Below are 21896 nucleotides of genomic sequence, written 5' to 3'. Positions count from 1 at the left end.
GTGCGGCCAGCCTGGGCTACTTAAGCCAGTTCAAGGCCAGCCTGCCCTACACAGTAAGACCCTGTCTAAAAACAACAACTTGTAATAGATAAGATTTTTTTTTTTTTTTGAGACAGGGTCTCATTTTATAGTTCAGGCTGGGTCTGGCCCTGAACTCACAATAGCTAAATTTCAGAAGCAACCTCTGTGTTCATCAGCAAATAAATGGATAAAGCAAATGTAGTATTTATACACACTAGAGTACTACTGTGCTGTAAAGGATAGTTTTTAAAAAATCATTTAAATTTATTTGTACATTTTAAGTTATATAATGATCACATTCATCATAGGGAATTTGTACCTATACATGATATATCTAGCTTCTTTTTTCCCCATTCCCCTCCCCTCCCTTTAACCTCTCTTCTCCTATGTAAAGAAAAAATTTGAGTCATTTGTAGGGAAATAATTACCTTTTTTTTTTTTTTGTATCAGGAATTGAACTTAGGACCTTGTACTTGCTAGGCAGGCACTTAAGCTGCTGAGCTATATCCCTGGTCCTTGAAGCTATGTTGAGTGAAATAAATTAGACACACAGGCTCAGGTAACACACCTGACTTCTCACATCAGAAACCCAAAGTGTAAATAAGGACCAAAATGTATAATTTGGTGAAACAAGCAGCAAATGCTCAAATGGGAACTAGGGAGAGGGGAAGGGGAAGGAAAAAAAGGACAAAATGGAAATGTTTTTGTAAATAAAGAAGGGAAGAGAAGAAGGGAGAGGTTAAAGACAGAAGAATCAAAACATGTCATGAACAAGTACAAACTCCCTATGATGAATGAGATTATGTATCTAATGTTATGTGTATCTAGCCAAGGTATAAATAAAAAGCAAAATAAAAGACAGAAAATAGGATACAGGAAGATACATCTTTTGAAAATGGGGAGAGGACCAGGAGATGGAGGAAGGGGGAAGTGCAGAGTGGACATAAAAACAAGCTCTGTCACAGACAGGTACCAACTACACACAAGGAATGTAATCACTATGTATCGCAAACGTGCTAATAAGGGTGAAAAGAAACAAAACATGCAAATCAGATTTTCTTCCTTATTGGTGTTTTTCAAACTACACAGTGGTAATGTTGAGTAACTTTTGTGGTTGCCTGAGGAGTCATGGTATTTAAGCTTTATGATGTTATCAAAGACCACAATATTTATCAAAAGCATAATGGCACCATTTTTCCAACAGCATGTGTGCACCTTATGTGTTTGTGTCACATTTTGGTAATTTTTCTTTTCTTTTCTTTTTTGGTATCAGAGATCGAACACATGACCTTGTACTTGCCAGGCAGGCACCTATGCTGCTGAGCTAAATCCCCAGCGCTGCATTTTGGTAATTTTGTAATATTTCAAATTACAGTATGTCACTATGTATCTTAGGGTGATCAGTCATCTTTGATGGCACTATTTTAACTGTTTTAGAGCACCATGAATTCACACTCATGTAAGATGGTAGAGCTAATGTTATGTGTGTTGTTTAAAAAGAAAAAAACAAAAAACCCCAGAGCTGGGTGTGGTGGTGCACTCTTGTAATCCCAGCATTTAGGAGGATGGTTGCAAGTTCTAAACCAGCCTGGGCTACAAAGTGAGTCCAAAGCCAGCCTGAACTGCATAGAGAGCCTGTCTCAAAAAGACCAAAACAAAACAAAAAAACAAAAAACAACCTATGTAGCCGACTTGTCTTCAAACTTGTGATTCTCCTGCCTCAGTCTCCCAAAGGCTGGTATTATGGACATGTGCTACCACATCTGGCTAATTTGAGGCATTTTTAGCCCCATAATTTTAATTATAAAATGAAAAGAAGTGATAGTTCTAAGAATTATATGAGCTTGTTTCCAAAATGTTAGTCTAATGTTTTCTTGCACATACCTCTTAATACTTGTGCCATTTCTGGGCCTCTGAGGATTCTTCCAGTCTGTTTTTTTTTTTTTTTTTCCTGTCCTTTCACTGGGGTGGTAGTGGGGGGAGATTGAACCCATGGTCTTTGTACTGAGCATCATTCCCAGCCTTTAAAAATTTTTTTGTACTGGAAATTGAACTCAGGGCCTTGTGGTTGCCAGGCAGGTGCTGTCAGAGCTACATCCCTGGCCAGATTTTTTTTGGACAGGGCCCCACTATGTAGTTCAGGCTGGCCTTGAACTCAATTATCTTATTTTATATTGAAGGAAGTTGTTAAAAGCATCCAGAAACCTGCCAGGGTGTCATAGTCAAAGTTTGAAACAGGACTTCATGACTAAAGCCCAATTCTTCTGTGTCACAAGTGGTCCCCTCAATGAGGTTGGATGAGCTGTAATAACCATGCAAGACGAAGTCTGGAGCAAAGCTTTCCTTTTTATTGCAGTTATTAGTGGAAGTTACACTTTAAAATGAAGCTAAGCAATAATAAAACCATTAACTTTTTTTCAATCAAGGATTAAAAACAAATACAACACAGAACCTTTTCAATATGCAGAATGGCAGAAAAAAGAAGAGTGGTTCTGTCACAGGACATTTTAGTGACAGTTTGGCTCAGAAAGAATCATGACCATTTCTTTAACATAAAATAATACACATGGCTGAACTTTTAGAAGTAGCTTCCTCAAGCTTTTCAACTCACCCATAGTTTTTGTAATTTTTTTGAAGGGGAAAATAGTTTAACTCAAAGTAGAAAATTTACTAACAGACTTTAAATACTGAAAAAAAGCACTTTTGTTCAAAAACTTTATTTGCTTTCTGCTCATCATAATTACATGTAATTCGCAAGAAATTAAAATAATAACCAAATTCAAAGCCTAGGCCCCAAGTACACAGTGATAGAATTCAGTATTTGGTGCTTCTAATGACACAGTGGTTCCATGTGCATCACAGACTTGCTGTCCTCCCACCACAAATCCCTCTAAATAAAAAAGGCAAGTAAGGTTAGTGTCCTGCATCTGGTCCCGCAGGATCCTGTAGTCTGACTCCCTGGTCTTAACTGATGTTACCGTGTAACCAAACATTTAAAAAGAAGACTTACACATAAACATTCCGACGCTTTACTATTGTAATTGCTCTTACTTAAGAAAAGCCAGCAAAAAGATATAAGGCTAGGCCAGGCACCAAACAGAGCTATGATAGGTAGGGGAAGATGAGGAAGAAGTTGGGAAGTCCTAACATTTTGCCTTGGTATCAGTAGAAATATTTGGCAAGAATACTTAATGTGGAAAAAAGAGAATGGAGAAAGAGGTTTATTGATTTTATGTAATAATTTGGTTTCAAAACATACTATTATCACCCCCAAAAATAGTTCACATCTGTAATACAAATAGGCACACACGGTCAAGATGATTTTTTAAAAGGTAAAATTTGAAAGGCTATTTGTCCATCTGCTGGACATTTTGCAGATGGTTCTACCCTCCAACACCTGTATTTACAGTTTACTCTTCAGAAAAGCTCCTTTAAAAAGAATATGTTATTTCTTCTTCCATTACTTAGGGTTTTAAAAAAAGCAGCAGTTATCTAAAGTGGGAGAAGTTGATAATGCTTTGGGGTGTGCATCTGTGTGTGCACTGTGTATAATAAAAGTGTTTTCTAAGAGTGAGTAATCAGATTATAATGGAATGGTCATGCTGCAATTTTAGTCTCCCAAACACCAGAGAAACAACACATTATTTTTTTCTGTATAAACCTAAGTAATACAGTGTTATAAAATATTTATATATACACAACCATACACACATCACTGCTTCCCACAGTCTGTGAGTGCATCCAGATAGGTACTAGTCTACACAGATGATCTTTATTCACAACATATAGTAATACTTATACGGGTCCATAACTGGAGAGACATTAAAGCTACACATTACAGGAAAAGTGTTTAACTGTATTCCTGATTTATCAGTGTTGGCTACCTCACTGCACAAGATGGACTTTTTGTTCATTTTTCAAGCATCAATCTCCCCAACTTTTCATCTTCAATATTTCACATCTTACTGTCCTATAAAAATAATCACATATACCACCTGTGCTACCAATGAGTTGGAAAAGCCCAACTGCCTGCAATCAGGGAAGTTCAGCATCTACAGAGATACGAATAATACTGAATGCATTCATACCCTGTGTACCTAAATTATATCATTTTTCTTAGGAGATGGCTTAATTTTTTCAGTGCTGGCATTGAACCCCGGTCTTACACATGTTTGCAAAGTGCTCTACCATTGAGCTATACTTCCAGTTCTGCATCCTTTTTTCTTTAAAACAAACAAACAAAAATACAAACTGGTGCAAAAAGGAAGTACTTCTACTTGTGGCAATGTGGCCTTTGTAATTTCTTAGAAACAGTCCCTCCTGCCCCTACAAATGTATAAATCTGTTGAAATTTAAGGCCTTGACCAAAAGATTTACTGGGTCAGACCTTTTATACCACCTTAGGCACTCAGAACTCAATTAACAAGAAAATAACCTTCCCTATATTTTAACATTATAGATACAAGTGATTGGAATTTTTAAAATAAAGCTAAATCCAATTCTGCAAATTGATTAATAAAATACTTTCCTTCTTAAAACCAACTCTCTACTCCAACGAATTAGGTACCAAAGATTTGCCAAGAAACAAAGGGATAACTATCTGTTGTTCTAACAGCCTCTGAGGCCAACATGTAGACGTGCCAGAAGACAACAGGTGAAGTTAGCATCTGATGCTTCACCACAGTAACTCAAAATACAGCCGCAGCTGCCACAGCACCGCTATACAGAGTTTGGTTTTTGAAGTTATCCTTTTGTTACAGATTATTAAAAAAAATCAGTCTACGTGCTGGATCTCTGGCAGGGAAGACACAAGACAGGACGTGTTTGTAAGGGAACACCATACTGTAAGGCCCATGCTTCATGTACACTTGGCTCATAAAACCATTTACAGTAACTGAAGACGCTTTCACAGTCAAACTGAAAAGCAACACTTCACGCTACACTATTCAATTATCCTGAACTTCTGACAGCTATTCCTTTGGAGAACTCTAGCACTCCCACAAGCATCTTACTCTCACAATAATTTAGCGAGGTAGGCAGTTAGCGAGGGCAGTTATTATCATTTCCACCTATAAGGGGAGACAGGCACAAGGAAATGAAGGAAATTGCCTAAGGAGAGCAAATCAGTGGTAGAGCTAGGACCAGTCTCAAGCTTCTGGCTCGAGTTCTAAAACCTTTTCTACTCTCAGAGGCATAAGATCTCAGTCCTTTGTTCAGTTGTGATCATTTTTTAAAAGTTCCTGCATTTGAAAACTTTGTAAGTCTTCTCCCTCACATTGCAGAAAGATATGAGCTAGGATACAAGCTGAGTTAAAATTATTCTTGTGTATAATTGAGAAATCAGATGTCAGATATAGCTATAAAACCAAAGTGAGACTATATATATAAAGGGGAAAGAATATCTAAGTATTAATTCATTCAATATATGTTTTATATGTAAAAAGGCATGTGCCTGAATAAAAGAAACATGTATAAACCAGATGCCGGGTATGGTGGCACATGCCTGTAATCCCAGCACTTGGGAGGCTGAGGCAGGAGCATTGTCGCAAGGTCAGCCTGGGCTACAAAGTGAGCTCAAGCCCAGCCTGAACTGCATACTGAGACCTTGTCTCAAAAAAAAAAAAAAAAAAAAAAAAAAAAAAAAAAAAGTATAAACTGGAGTGGAATTTATTAAAATAAGTATATATTAAATCTAGTTAAGAATACAGGGATCTGTGTTGCAGACAGCTGAACTATTACTTTCAGGAATAATTTTGGGTATGGTGGCACGTGCCTATAATCCCGGCACTCAGGTTGAGGCAGGAGCACCACCAGTTGGAGGCCAGCCTGGGCTACACAGATTTCATGGCTAGCCTACATTACACGAAACTTACCTCAAAAACAAAAACAAAAACCACCCCTCCCCCAAAACCAGATGAAACAAAGTTTGTAACTCAGTATAAGAGCTCTTGCCTACCAGGCTGGGGATTTAGCTCAGTGGTGTAAACAAATACAAGGTCAATCAAGGTGAATTTGATCCCCAGCACCAAAAACAAACAAACAAAAAGAATAGAAAACAAAAAAAGAGCTCTTGCCTAGCATGTGTGAGGTCATAGATTTGATTTCATCATGTGTCCATCAAGGAAAAAAAAATCAGGATACATATTCTGTTTACACTATCACTCTACAGCTAGCAAAAAATTCTATAGGTAGACATAATATCTGCACATTTAACACATTCAACTTTTTCTCACTTGATTAAATTAGGATTTCATTTGCATTAACTACAGTTACATGTTGATGATTCTCATTTTGTCTCAATTTTGCCCCTTTTATTTTTAATTCTGTGTGTGACGACAAAGGATTTTGATTCATGAATGGCATAAAACACTATCACAAAAGGATGGTGGCACATACTTAACTTCTGGCATATAATCCTCCTTGGCTCTGTATTTAAAGACTGTTATTTACCTACCTTAAATGCTATAAAGCTGCCTCTAAATTCTCCCCCTCTTTTTAAGAAAGGAGGGTAAAGGGCGGGCTAAGAAACGGAAAAGCTCCCGGAAAATTTTGAGACTTCTATATAGCAACAATTATTAGATTTTTAATTACTGCTTGATGTTCCTGGTTTTTTACTATTTGGGGTGTTCAGGATCCAACTCAGGTTCTTGCTATAAGCACGTGCTCTTAGAGCTTTACCACCGAGTCATACCTCTAGCCCCTCAAGTTCTTGGCAAAATTTGAATTTTAAAAGTACCATGCAAGGTCACTATCACTATGAGCTTAGTACCTGTCTGTGAAACAGGGAGATAACTGCAATGAACTACTATCAAAGGTGTGTTGCTACTAAAACTAAAGTTTCTTCTCAGTTCCCTGGGATCAAACTATGTTAATCAGATATAAGTATCTATGCCAGAATTCCTCAAAACCTTCACTAAAAATGATTTTTGTTTTTCTTGTATTCTGTCTCATCTGGAAAGGCCCAGCTTGTTTTCTAAGAAAGGAGAAAACTGGAAAAGCTATGTTAATAGTAATGTCATGATTCTATTTTTAAGATATTCTATTGATTTTTTTTTCTTTGATGGCACTGTGGATGAACCCAGAGCCTCAAGCATGTGCTCTACTACTGACCACATTCAGCCCGTTTTTCTATTTTGAGAGAGGTCTCATTAAGTTGCTCAGGGTGGCCTTGAATTTGGAGTCCTTCTGCCTTATTCCCCTGAGTAACTGGGATTATAGGTCTGCACTACTATGCCCTTTAATTTTATTTTATACTTTTTTTTTTTTAGTACTGGGAATTGAATTCAGCGCCTTGTGCTTGCCAGGCAGGTGCTGCACTGCTGAGCTACATCCCTAGCCCTTGCTCCATTAATTTTTAAAATTATAATTCAGAAACAATTTCAAAGACTTCTCCATTTGCTGAGAAAAGAAAACTGCTCTGTACCAGTATAACCACTTAACACAGGTTTAGATCACAGAGGCAGTCTGGGTCTCTTTCTATTGCTTTACATAGTAACAACAGCTCTTACTATGTGGTTGTGACATAAGAAATCTTAGCCTCATTTTCTTCTCATTATACACTCTCAGTCCTACTCACTTAGTCTTGTCTCACAGATTCCTATAGTAAAGGCAGAGTCACATATGCATTATTTTTGCAGTTTTTTCTTTTCTGGCTCTAAAAGGACTTTAAAGGGTTAAATTCAGGAACTATTGTTTGTTCATTCTGCTAATCAAAAGTCAGGAAATAAAGTAAGTTTTAGGCATGGTGAACTCCCTCACTAGTGGATGATCCAGGCTCTTCAAACGTAAGGTTACAGATGTCAGGTTTTAGAAAGAATAAACAAACGTGAAGTTTTGATAACCAACTTTTTCATGTTTTCTACTTCTAGGATTGTTCATGATGAGTTCTCTTTTGGGGATGACCTATGATTTACGGCACAATTAATTCTTTCTGAAGTGGTGGGCTATAAACATATACAAACCACCCAGTATGTCACCATGTTAATGTATTACTAATGCCAAGTATCTGGATTTGTGGAACCAATCAGTTAAACTCTGTACCAGGTTCTCATCAGCTTTCAGAAGTAACAAAGAAAACACAGGTCCGTAGGGATGCTTAAAAATATTGGTTTTGCCATGTGAGTATCATATGCTTAAAATCAGGTGGCTGAGACAGGAGGATCACAAGTTTGGAGATCAGCCTGGGGAATTCAGTGAGGCAATACCTCAAAATAAAGTAAAAATTCTGGGGATATAACTTTAGAGTACTCATCTTGCATGGGTTCAAGCCCCAGCACAATATAAAGCTGATCTACAAGAATTATATGCATTCAATCTAGGATAATATTGAAATATAATGAATAAAATAAAGTTATAGTACAGTAAGTATCCTTAAAAAGAGGACATATACTTGCATCAAAAATATGTTGAAATATATCTAGTTTTTACTTAGTTGTAACTAATTCCTATAATCAGAGAACCAACCTTCAGGACTACTTGGTGTGGAAAACTACTTGGTAAAGAAAACTCAGAATAGTATATTATAAAGCAAATTATGTAGTTGAAAAATATGTAGAAAGAAACGATATGGCTAATGTCTACATAAAATCATACTGATTCATTTTAAACTGTAAAATTTTACATAATAGGAAAATAAGAATTTTACCAGGTATGGTGGCACACGCCAGTAATCCCAGTACTTGGAAGATTAAGGAGAATCATTTTGAGTTCAAGGCCAGCCTGAACTACAGTGAGACCGTGCCTCAAAAAACAAAAACAAAAACCCCACTTACAATTAGAACTTATTCATTTCCCTCCCTCTTGTGGAAGACCAGGATTAAGTACAGTAAAATACTATATATTTAATCTCAATAATTTGGAATTTAAAAACACAAGAAAATGAGGTAAAAGTTACTTAAAAGTGGCTGGGCATGGTGATGCACACCTGTAATCCCAGTACTTGGGAGGCTGAGGCAGAAGGATTGTTGCAAGTTTGAGAATAGCCTGGGATACAAAGTGAGCTCAAGGCCAGTCTGAACCGCACAGTGAGACCCTGTTTCAAAAAAAAAAGACACACACACACACTCACACACACACACAAATGAATAAAGTTACCTTTGCATGTGTGTTGGTAATGGATTGATCTCAGGGTCTTGTAAATGCTAGGCAAGTGCTCTACCACTGAGCTACCTGCTCCCCTACCCTAGCCCAAAAGCTATCTTTTAATTTCTAACTGGAAAAAAATTCCTGAGACTTTTTTTCTTTTTTTCAGGTTTTTGAGACAGGGTTTTGCTCTTCGGCCTCCCACACGCTGGGATTACAGGCAAAAGGAAATGTATAATGTAAAAATAAAATGGAAATATTTTATCGTTTTAAGGGGATATACTATTTCAGGTAACTTTACCAACAAAGTCAATGTGCTAATACAAATAATCTTGATAACTGCTAGGAAACTGCAGTGACTATATATACTTGAAATTAATATTCTATAATCATACTTCTCACTACCTCCTAATTAGCTCACATTCATAAATTATTACTAGTTAAAAGTTTAATGTGCTGAAATACTCTACTCAGAGATTGAATCAACTTTAAAAGTATGCTAGGAAAAGTTCAGGGTAGCAAATCTGTTATGTAATTTTGAAGAAAAATCCCAATTCAAAGTCAATTATCAATGACTTCTGGGTCATTTGCTATTTCTTTTCTTGGCCTATAAAAATGTTATAACCCTAATGCTGTAACAGTATATTAAAGTTAAAACAGAAATGTAATATATCACTTACTTAATAATTTCCCCCGAAACTGCAATCGGGTAAAATAAATTCAATGTGTGTTAGTTTGTTAATGAAGGAGTAAAAGATACAACTTATAGAAAAGCCCCACTCCCCTCTGTATGTAGAAATCTGTCTAAAGACTTTCTTTAATGCCCACTATATAAACAACATTAAATATCCTAAGGTAGAAAATAGTGTTAACAGTTTATTGGTAAAAATCCATACTCTACACTTTACGGAGTTAGTAGTTTGTTTGGTATGTTAACATACCATCTTAATTTTTGAAAATATTAACAAAGAAAGAAGAAAAGCTAGAAATACCTACAAAAATAAAATACCTTAAAACCAACATCTAAGCAAAATATAAAAGTTGCACACAAACTGCCAATAAATATAAACATCACAATTGAAAAATTAACCAAAAAAATAAACTCAATTGCTATTAAGACATTATGAAAAAGTTTAATGTGCATGTATAATTGCAAACAGACATAGTACACTCCCAACAATCAATATAGTTTTACTATCATCACATAATGCAGCATACAAAGTTACTGAGGTGTGGTGTTTTTGCTTTATAGTCTATTTTCTGGAGTAATGCTCACCAAACTTACAAGCAAGGACTGGTTAAGTGATCATTTACTGATGTTTACTGCTTCCTCCTACAGGGGAAAATTTCTTTCTGGTAGATAACTAAATTTCTGCTAAGTATGACTGGTTCTATATTCTTTTCTTTTACTTATCTTTTCCAAAGTCAAAAACTGCATATTTTCTCTCTTTCAGTTATAAGGACTGAATCTGGGGCCTTGAACATGCAAAGCATCAACTCTACCACTGAGCCATATCCCCAGTCCTATATTCTATTTTTAATTAGCTGATGATGCCCTTTTAAATGCATTTTTATTTTTCATTGTTCCCTCACAAAGGAAAATAACCATTTAAAACATTCTTCAGTGTCTAAAAAAAGAAAATTGCCCCGAAGATTTGAAAAATTCTTTGTGTTCTCTTATAAACTCAATGAATTTAGCTCTCCCTTTATTAAAACTCTTCCTTACTAATGACTAATTAGAAAAGGCTAGGCCTGGGGCAATCTATGCTAAAAACAAACAAACAATTAACAAAGAACAATACAATTCCTGTAAGATACTTTCCCTTGAGACATCTGTTACTACTAGCAACTATACTGTTAAAAAAGTAAGTGGAATTGCTATTTTATGTTCATTATAGTCTGCCTTATAGAATACCTCTAACATAGCAGAAAATCAAAAGGTTTAACTGTCAAAATTTTTGCTTTCAGGGCCGAGAATATAGCTTAGTGGTAGATTACTTGCTTAGTATGCATATAGCATTGGGTTCAATCCCTAGTACAGAAAAAAATTTTTCAAATTTACAAAATAGTGCTCGTTTCTACAGCACATACACTAAATTTTACAAAATAAATTTGGTGAGCATTTACCTGGATTCTTCACTACATAAAAGCTTTCATTGGTTCCCTTGACCAGACTCAGGACAACAAACAACATTATTTATATGAAACTGTCACGCTCTTGGAATTCTAAAATAATTTACCTTTAAAATTTTTTGCCTCACACTATTTGAAAAATAAAAAATCTACAGCACCATCTTCTGAAAAGGCACTTTCTAAAAACCACCTTGCTTTAAAAAATGTTTTAAAAATTTAATTTAGAGGCTACTCTTTGCTTTACTGAGACCCTACCATAGAGAATATAACATTAGATTTTGGTTACTTCAGATGTTGGTTTTAAAAGGGAAGGGAGCCCAATGGCTGGATTGATGCTTTAAAAACATTTTAATTCTGTCACATTGTTATCTGATACTTCAACAGGGTTTTTTTTTTTTATCTCAACCCACCATATTAAATTTTTTATACATCTTTAAATTAAAATCTTTAACTTTCATACTTAAAAGAATAAAAGATTCTTGAGATCTAGTCAACAATGTAAAAATCTAAAGCATTGTTTTTGGTGGGTAAAGTAAAACAATTAAACTAGCAGTGGCTATCAGCACAAGCCTTGATTATTAAAAAATTATTCAGACTAAAATTATAAGCTTAAATGTACCATTTTTAAAAGTAGGAAAAAACAGTATTTTCCTTTTCATATGTAACATAGACATATAGTTAACCAATTATGTATGTGTATGTTACATACATACATACATACAAATGAGTATTTTCCCTCCCCCTCCGGGACTCAGCTTGGCTTTCATTTAATCACAGGATCCTTTTCATCACTGTCACTGAAGACTTCTTAGTATAAGCATAAACATAAAACAATGTTTTTGGAGAAAATTCTTTGATTTCTGTACTGATTCTTACATACTTATTCTTAGATTATTTTTTGACCTCTATAGAATCACAAAAATGCTTTCTTTACAACCTCAAATACAAGGGAAATAGAAAAACAAAGACATCCCCCTAATCAGGGTTATACTGCCACTCAGGAAGGCGTTACATGGTATCAGTTTCCAAACTATTATTATTGAGATTTTAAACCATCCACAAATTTTCAAAAAGAATGAAAAGGACATATATTTCAAATGAATAAAAAAGCCAAAATAAAGATGCTGGACTGGTTGGTATCTTTTTATAGTTTGAATGAATGTATAAAAGATAATTTAAGTAGCAAGGAACTGTTAAAGTAGTCTTTCTCTTCAATAGGTAAAAATCTAAAAGGATGAGTTAAGCAAACATTTAATTGATTTAATGATACTGAGTGAAAGTTATGCAGTTATCAGTTGAATTTGGCAAAACATTACCTCAATTTTGAAATAGAAAAACTACAAAATACTCTAGACATGTTCAAGTGGTTAGCTTCCTAAATGTTATAAAAACCACTGCCTTTGGAAAAGTCACGCAAATCTCGGAAAACTGTCACCACAGTTTTCTGGGATAAGTCTCTAATTCTGGGCTTTTGCCCTAATCCTGACCAGGAGTGCTCACCCTTTCCTCTGACAGAGATCACCTGCCAGCTCTTTCTACTGCGTGGTAGCTCAGCTGTTATTTCCCTAGACATATCTTAAGTCTTAGCATGACTCAAGTTAATCTTAGGCTGTGGTGGTCATGGAGAACTAAGCTTGGAAAACTAGTCCTGATCTTAGAACGTTGCCCCTGTTGAGTTCATACGAAGGGTCTTCCAAAACACCCAGGACATTCCTACCAGAATCGCTCTATAAGAGAAGTAAATTAATAGATTATATACAGGCCCATTTCCATACCCTAGTTTTTCCAAAACATTTGTTAAAGAATTAATTATTAAAAAAGAAAAGACATTTGTATTTCTGTGAAAATGTGCCAAAAACCAGTACTGAGGAGGTTGAGGAACTCTTTTTTAAACTGTAAAAGTAAGAAATTTACATTTCTAACACAAAGATTAAATTGAAACCAAAATGGTATCACTCTTTATCACCTTAGTATATCATGTCCTGACACTTATTCAGAAAAATGACAAAAAGGGTCTAACACTAGCCTTGAATCCTTATAATTTAGTGCAGTAATTGTCAGACTCTACTTAAATAAATATAGCAGCTATGGTACTATAAATGTATGGTCCTCAATGCCAGTAACTTGATACTGTAATATAATTACACATATTAGCACTTTACACAGACATATTTACCATCAAGGATACATATTAAACTCCCAACTTTTCTTTTTTTACAGTGCTGGGATGAAACTCAGGGCCTCACACATGCAAGGTAAATGCTTTGTCAATGAGCTATAGCCCTAGCCCAAATGCCCAACTCTTCTTCACGTGAAATCAATTATACTAGTTGCTGAAACTAATATTTGAAAGAAAACATGAGGCCAAAATTTAGCATTCCTCATATAGTTACACAGGGCAAGGATAGCTATAGAAAAATCTCTTGAGTTTTATGATGCTTAAATAAAATAGAAAAATAACAACAAAATCAAGTTTTTAAATAAAAAAAGTTCAGGAATTCTACTCAGAAGTACAAAAACAGAATAAATTTCTAAGAAGTACTTAGCCTTTTATCTTAATATTCTAAGTACAAGGTTTCTTACAATTAAAATTTGGTAAATCAACATGTTTGTAAGCAAAGCAGAAATCCACTATATATATTCTTCCAAGTTAAGCAACCATAAACTAGCAATGCTGAATAGTGTAAAAACACTTTACAAAAAAGAAATCACTTACAAGGTAAAGTTTTATATTTTAGAAAAAATTATTTTTGCTTTTTAAATGTCCTTCCAGGGCTGGGGATTTAGCTCAGCGGCATAAGCGCCGCCTTGCAAGCAGGCAGTCATGAGTTTGATCCCTGGTACAGATAAAAAGGAAAAAGACAAAAAAAAAAAAAAAAAAAAAAAATGTCCTTCCAAATAGATTTAAACTAAGGGCTTTACATATGTGAGACTAAGTAACTAGAAATAGGTAAAACAGTAACTAGGGCCACAGCATCCACTGTTGCTTATTAAGAGTTTCCCACATGAATTTGTGCAGTTACAATAGATAACAGAAGATGTTTTATTTATACAGAGCAAGCAGATATCAATCAACAGTTTACTATCTATGACACACTGCTTTCTTTTCTTGCCCATATTCAAAACAAACATAGGACCGGGATATATATAGCTCAGTGGCACAGCGCCTGTGTGGCAAGCACAAGGTCCTGAGTTCAAATTCCAGTACCAAAATAAAACAAAACAACCAAACATAGCTGGGTATGGTGGTATGTATCTGTAGTACCAGCTACTGGAGAGGCTGAAGTGGGAGGATCATTTGTACCCAGAAGTTTGAAACCATTCTGAGCAACATAGTAAGACCCTGTCTCAAAAACCAAAACAGAACACCAAAATCTCCCCTAAACAAAACAAAATAAAAAAGTAAAACATGTTTCAAAGGAATTTTTTAGTGGGAGATGGGAGAAGGCTTGAGAAAATAAATGTATATACTATACAAATATTATCCTATGTAAAGTGCTTTGAAACAGTGTTGTAAATTGCATTTCAGATACTTCAAAATAATAAACATACAAAATACAGTACTTTTTAAAGTTTTCTGGCAAAGGGACAAAAGATATCATGCCTGTTGGAGGACATGGGCTCAAATTTTAGGCTCAAAATACAGTAAATTGGCAATAATAGCGTATTGAAGTTAAGAGAGAAACTAAAGGTCTAAATCCATTAGTTTTTAGGTACAGAAGGAATTCTGAAAAGCTAACAATGCCCACTGGAAACAGTCTGTATTATTTATACTTTGAACCAGTGTAAAACAAAAAACTTCATCCCCCAACCCCTAAAAAGAAAAATCAAACAAAACCTCCAAAATGTATTTTCATGAATTACAAAGTTCCCCTGATTCCAATGTTACTGATAAACCATGTTTTGACAGCTTTATAGTACATTTTAATATCTTAAAGTGAAATCAATAAAATGAAAGTTTTGTAAAAAGTTTTCCTCAGATTTCAGTGTTTGAACTCATTTAAAATGATCAAAGTCTCAACACCCTTTCACCTTAATTTTAAAAAGCAAGTTATATTTGTGGTAAACCAGGAAAAAAATCCTGTATTTTTTGATTCATTTTAAAAAATGAAATTGGGCACCTATCCAGTATTATTCTTCAATAATAATCTACTTTTAAATAATTTAAAAACTTGTATCTGTCATTTCTTAAAGCAAATATTTCTAAGTACTGAAAGTCAGACTCATCTAAGCAATTTTACCTCATTTTCATTATGATTTTTAAAAGACATGCATTAAAGTTCAAAATTATGAAACTTTCCTCCTGAAATTAAGGCTGTATTACTTTGCCATTTTAAAACAATGGAGGTTCCTGTTTCTCCTACTATCCGTTGTAATGGTGTCAAACAGACACATTTTCCTTTAAAACTGCTTATTGCACTAAAAGATAGCAAAAACAAGTTGTAAGTTCTTAAAATAAAATGATTATATTTCTATAAAAGATGTTGCCAATACAATTCTATAATTATTAAAGCACTATCCTAATAAATATAAAAGAAAAGGAAGCTATATTTCAAAACACATACATATATGTTTATATATAAACACATACATATATAAAAATATATATATGAAAATCACATTAAAGTATGAGAGGCAGCAAGTAAACTAGCAAAAACCAATCCCCCCATAAGCCTTTCTCTCTCTCTCCACCCAACTGCAGAGGGCTCAACCCTACAGAGTTTCAATCCTTTAAAATATTTACTTTATGTGTAACTTACAGAAAAGAAGGCTTTAGAATACACATCACATATCAGAGAGAAAGGGTTAGAACTTCTCACAAGGTTTTGTATTTATAGCAGCTTCAACAGACTCACTAAAGAAAAGGAATAGGTTGCTACTGTTTATGTACACATTGCACAAATGGCAAATATAATTTCAGGGCAGGAGGAATACACAAAAAGCAGTATCAAGAGTTGAGGACCCAGAATTGTGTATGAAATAGCAGATAACAGCAAAGTGTGCAAAATAAAAATAGAAATCTAGTTTGCCATGCATCACATTCAAATGAATCACATGTATAAACATTTGAATGTCACTGGTAGCTTTAGGAATAAAATGTAGATGACCAAGGTAGGGAGTTAGAGAAATAAAGATGGTAGTGAGCAGAGAATAAAAGGGAAAGAAAATTCCCTAATGGAATGGACCATAAAATATATACACAGACACATATATATCTATTATCAATCTAGATTCAGATATATATGCATACGAAGTCTGCATGTATGTATTTAAAAAGACTCCTTTTACAAGAATATATGAATGCACATTAATTTTTTGCACACATAATTTGAACAATCACTTTGATTATTTGTGTAGGTGTGTTTTTTAAACCATCATTTACTTTTGCTTAACTTTTTTTGCAAAGATAGTTGTGCTGCCAAGCAACTTGAGGTAAAGGCATTAAAAGGGTTAGACTAAGAAGAAAAAACAAAACAACCGCGATACTTCCTACAGGAGATCGCACAAAAAGCAGCTGGCTGGTTTCATATTGCATAATGGTGCTGCGTTCCTTGATGAAGTAAACAGTCTTCCTTGTGTCAATATAAGGACCAGGCTCCCACACAGTGCTGGCTTCTGTATGGCTGGAGGCCCGTCTACTCAACTGACTACTGGAAACATACGTTGTATGCTGATTCATCTTTCAGTTCTTCCTCTTATAAAACACACTTGGACTTGTTAAGCAAAGTACATTGTGCGTAAGGTATCTTGGTGAATCTGTACAGCCTTGGCAAGGGCTTGTGGGTCTCGCCCATTGCTCTGTCCTGAAACGTGGCTTCCTTCAGCACTGTAAGAGAAGTGGCAATGATCACAAAAACAACCTGTTCTGCTATAATAATAATACTGAAGAATAGTACTTATAAAAAAATTTCAAAAATATTTAAAAAACAGACTAATATACTGAATTATGTGTCTATTAACTAGCTTTATTAATTCAAGGCTGATTTTATTTTTCTTCATTCACTCCCCTGGGATTAGTTAGAAATAAGTCCAAGACAGCCTATTATTTTATCTCCATATGTATTTGCTTCTAGTATACTAATCTCTCTCTCTCTCAGATTAATTTTGTAGATCAACTAAATTATTGTATCATTCCATTACTAGCAAACCTAGAGAGTATATATTTTTTTCCCTCTTTGTCTTTTTGAGACAGGGTTTTGCTATGCAGTTAGGCTGGCCTTGAGCTCACTTTGTAGCCCATACTGGTCTTAAACTCACAACGATCCTCCTGCCTACCTAAGCCTCCTGAATGCTGGGATTATAGGTGTGTACCACCATGCTTGGCTAGATAGCCTACTTCAATAAAATATCTTTTTTTTTTTTTTTTCCTGTCTTTTTCCTTTTTATCGGTACCAGGGATTGAACTCACAACTGCCTGCTTGCAAGGCAGTCTTATACCGCTGAGCTAAATCCCCAGCCCCAAAATATCTTATTTTGGGCAGTCAGTTCTACCATCAATTTTCAGTGGCTCACAGACTCCCTGATAGTCTGTGGAACTTTAGGTTTTTTTTTGGTGTTGGGAATTGAACTCATGACCTTGCACTTGCCTGCCAGGAATTTATAAGCTGAGCTAAACACCCAACTCTGGAACTTTAATTCTAAATGGCACTACTTTATTGCACACACTTACATGGAAGTGCTCACAGAATGTTCTTAAATAAATTAGAACATATTTGGATTAGAATGTATTTCTTATGGTTTTATATTACCTGTCATGTTCTTTGTCCACAAGATGGTATCTGGCTCTGAATGCCACCAGATGAGCATAATATGCTGGTGCAGGTATAGAAACAGATCGTGTACAGCGTACATAAGTATGGCAGAGCTGGTAAGTTAGTAGTTGAAGTTCATCCGCAGTAAAGCAGTTATCGTCCCATAAAACATGATAGTGTGAAGGACGGCTGGTACCCTATGGAGAAGGCAACAGCATATCTATACACTTTTAAATAAATCTTCAGCATAGAGTAAATTATATTTAAAAAGCTTTGTACATTAACCACTAAAAAATAACTTAATGCTCAATTAAAAATTTAGTTGATTCTAACTGTATATCCAGAGTAGAAGAAAGAATTCAAATAAATGTTTCCACACCTATGTTTATAGTAGCATTATGCACAATAACCCAAAAAAGGAAACAACTCAAGTATATAGCAATGGATGAATAAACAAAATATAGCATAAAGGGGTGGAGATGTGGCTCAGTGGTAGAAAGGATCCTTAGTAGGTGTTAAACTGCCAAAAAAAAAAAAAAAGCAAGAAATTCCAACTTAAAATATCACATACAGTGGCTGAGGCAGGAGGACCACTATGAATTGAATTTGAGACCAGCCTGGGTTACAAAGTGAGCTCAAGGCCAGCCTGAATTGCATTGTGAGACCCTGTCTCACAAAGACAAAAAACAAAATGTGACATAAATATACACACACAAACAGAATCACACATAATATACACGTACACATACACAGAATATTGTTCAACCCGAAAAGATAATCCATTTTGCTAAATGAAAATACACTAGTCAAAAAGGGCAAATAGTATGATTCGCTTACCTCTGGTACCTAGAATATGACTATTATTGAAGACTTTGTCAATGGGAATTTCAGACTAGGTGATCAGGGAATGCTTTTTTGAAGAGACAAGAAGCGAGTTCTAAATGATAAGGAGCAATAGAGGTCAGGGAAAGACCACCACAGGCATAGGGAAAGGGAAGGGCAAAAGTTCTAACTACAATAAATGGAATTAATTTAGTTCTCTCCAATTACTATTCTAGTCATCATCTTTTTTTGTTTTTTGAGACATGGTCTCACTATGCAGTTTAGGCTGGTCTTGAACTTGTTGCAATTCTCCTGACTCAGCCTCCCTCGTGCTAGATTATAGGTGTAAGCCTCCTAAGGTAGAAAATAGTGTTAGCAGTTGATTGGTAAAAACCCATACTCTACACTTTACGGAGTTAGTAGTTTGGTTAACATACCATCTTAATTTTTGCTAATATTAACGAAGAAAGAAGAAAAGCTAGAAACACCTTCAAAAATAAAATACATCAACTTTTGCCTGGACTATGGTCACAGATGCTTAACTGATGTTCCCAGTACCACTAGTACTCCTCAGTACAATCTGTACTTTAGTGAAGAGAATTAAAACTAAAACAAACCTTAAAATACCTACTTATGTTACTGTCCAGCCTTTAATGGCTTACTACTGCACTTAGAACAAAACCCAAATTCTTACCTTTGTCCAACAAAGCCGGTATGATCAATCTCTCCTGTATCTAATCCAGGCATATAATATAGTAACAGCCTCCATCTGATTCCTCCAATGGATATACATTTTTCTGCCAGAAGGGCGGTTACATGCACCTCTGACAAGAATTCTCTTCCCTGTTTCTGGTGTAGCTAACTATTATTTATTCCTCAAGATCTTAACTTAAATGTCGCTTCTCAGGGAAGCTTTTTGTGGCTTCCCAAAGTAAATCAAGCACCTACAAAAAATCCCCCTTTCTGTTTTTTGTTGTTGTATTTTTCCCAATTTATAGATACGTATTTGTGAGATTTTCAATTAATGTCTCTTCCAATAAACTAAAAGAGGAATGGACTCTATTTATTTGTTTATTCTGTGTATATCGCATAAATGCCCATCTCTTAGGAGGTATAATAAATATTTGTTGACAGAGGAGTAACTAACTACCTTTTGACCTATTGGTTTATAGATGGGAAGGCTCAATTAACAACCCATCCCCGCTCCAAAGAATGGCTGTTTTGTTTTTTTTTTTCTTTTTTAGTGAGTAAAACCAAGACTCTTGTTTTTAAATCTCAGATTATTTTGAAATTCTAATAAAGTTAGGAAGATATGTAAAAAGTCTTTAGTCCCTATGAACTAGAATTGGTGTCCCAAAGGAAAATCATTCCCTAAGGTTTTTGGTTAAATATAATGGAGAAGTGCTGGGGATTTAGCTCAGTGGTATAAGTGCCTGCCTGGCAAGCACACGGTCATGAATTTGATTCCTGGTACACCCCCCCAAATATATATATAAAATGGAGAGATATTCCTGTCTTAAAGGCTCATAATGACCACTTGCATATTAACAGTCTCCAAAAATTGTGGAATTAAAAAACCTGTTCGACAACAAACAAAAACCTAGTACTTACTTTTTTTTAGTGGGGCGGTAATTTCTTCTTCTTTTTGAGGCAGGGTCTCACTATGCAGTTCAGGCTGGCTTTGAGTTCACTTTGTACCCTAGGCTGGTTTTGAACTTGCAATGATCCTTCTGCCTCAGCCTCCCTAGTACTGGGATTACATGCATGCGCAACCTTGCCCCACTGGGGTGGTAATTTTATTTTTAAAAATTTTCATTTTTAAAAAGCCCAGGACAGTATTTCTAAAACTTACTTGAACAAAGAATCTTTTTTTCTCCTCCGTGATGTTTATTAAAAGCTGTAAGAGTAGTTAATATAAGGAGGAAGACTAGGTTAATGTACTACTGCAATGATACAAGTTTTATCCCTGAGAGGTATTAACTGATGTTTTTGCTAACTGATGTTAAACTCACCCTAAAAATAGACAAGACTGACTGTAAAGAGGAACAGATACAAGAACATGGTTAATGACTGAGACAATGATAGGGTTTGGCTCAAGAATATCTTCCACGGTTCATATGGTCAAAAATAGGACTTCTGGACAGTGCTTGGATCAAGGGGGCAATATATTGACTGGTGGATTAATCCACTGATGAGTTCACAGCTGAATATGATGCTAAGAGATGGGGCATGGCTGGAAGAGGTGGCTCACTGGGGACATAATTTGGAAGGATACGTTCTTCTTACTTTCCCTGGCTTTGTATTAAGTTACTTCATCATCGCTGGAACAAAATACCTGACATCCACAAGTTAAAGGAGGTTATTTTGGGTCACAGTTTGTGTAAGCTTTAGGCCAGTCAGTTGGCTTCAACACAGGGTGACATGGCAGAGAGACATCAGAAAGGCAAAACAGTCCATAGTGGGGGCAGGCCAAAAAACAAACAAAAAAGCCGCAAGCACCAAGTAACAGCAGCAACAAACCTCTCTTTCTTTTTACCCCTTCTAGGCTACAAGCCTTTTGGGTGGTGCCATTCACACCCAGGGTGGGTACATACCCAGAACTACAATAAACTAATTAGTGGACTAATCCAGTATCATAACACACCCTTGATCCAGCTATATTTAAAAGGCCCACCTATGAGCACATGAGATTTGGGTAAATGTCTACATATAAGCCTTAACAGGCTCTTTCTGGATTGATAGCTTTTCTTTTTTTTTTCTTTCTTTTTTTTTTTAATTGGTACCGGGGATCGAACTCACAACCACCTGCTTGCAAGGCATGTGCTTATGCCACTGAGCTAAATCCCCAGCCCCTAGCTTTTCTTTATAATGCCCTCTTACCATGCCATTTCTTCCTTGGAATCAGCTTACCATAGACTGTACCCTCTGAAATCATAAGCCAAAACAAACCTTTTCTCTTTTAAATTGTGTACATTTTCAGTTACATAACCTGATGGCCCGCTTTATAAAGCTATAAAACCCAGCTGTGATACATGCCTGTAATCCCAGCCATTCAGAAGCTAAGGTATAAGATTGCTATAAGTTCAA

The 21896-nt window shown here is 35.4% G+C and overlaps 1 protein-coding gene across 5 annotated transcripts in view; it reads right to left on the bottom strand.

The window, feature by feature from the left end:
- Nucleotides 1-2347: 2347 nt before the first annotated feature.
- Ago3 (argonaute RISC catalytic component 3) overlaps nt 2348-21896 on the bottom strand; it is a 116993-nt gene continuing 97444 nt past the window's right edge. For all 5 annotated transcript variants that reach the window (XM_063236069.1, XM_063236070.1, XM_003471484.4 and 2 more), the window contains 2 exons: nt 17985-18184; nt 2348-17062 (listed from right to left, as the gene is read on the bottom strand). In XM_063236069.1, the coding sequence (XP_063092139.1) occupies nt 16954-17062; nt 17985-18184 (309 nt within the window). In that variant the 3' untranslated portion in view covers nt 2348-16953. The remainder of the gene's footprint in view (nt 17063-17984; nt 18185-21896) is intronic.

This window comes from Cavia porcellus, unplaced genomic scaffold, assembly GCF_034190915.1.
Source record: "Cavia porcellus strain 051 isolate PalLab524CR breed Dunkin Hartley unplaced genomic scaffold, mCavPor4.1 scaffold_25, whole genome shotgun sequence".
Classification (NCBI taxonomy): domain Eukaryota; kingdom Metazoa; phylum Chordata; class Mammalia; order Rodentia; family Caviidae; genus Cavia; species Cavia porcellus.
The sequence above is the reverse complement of the archived record's forward strand: the minus strand, read 5'-3'. Positions and strand labels throughout refer to the sequence as shown.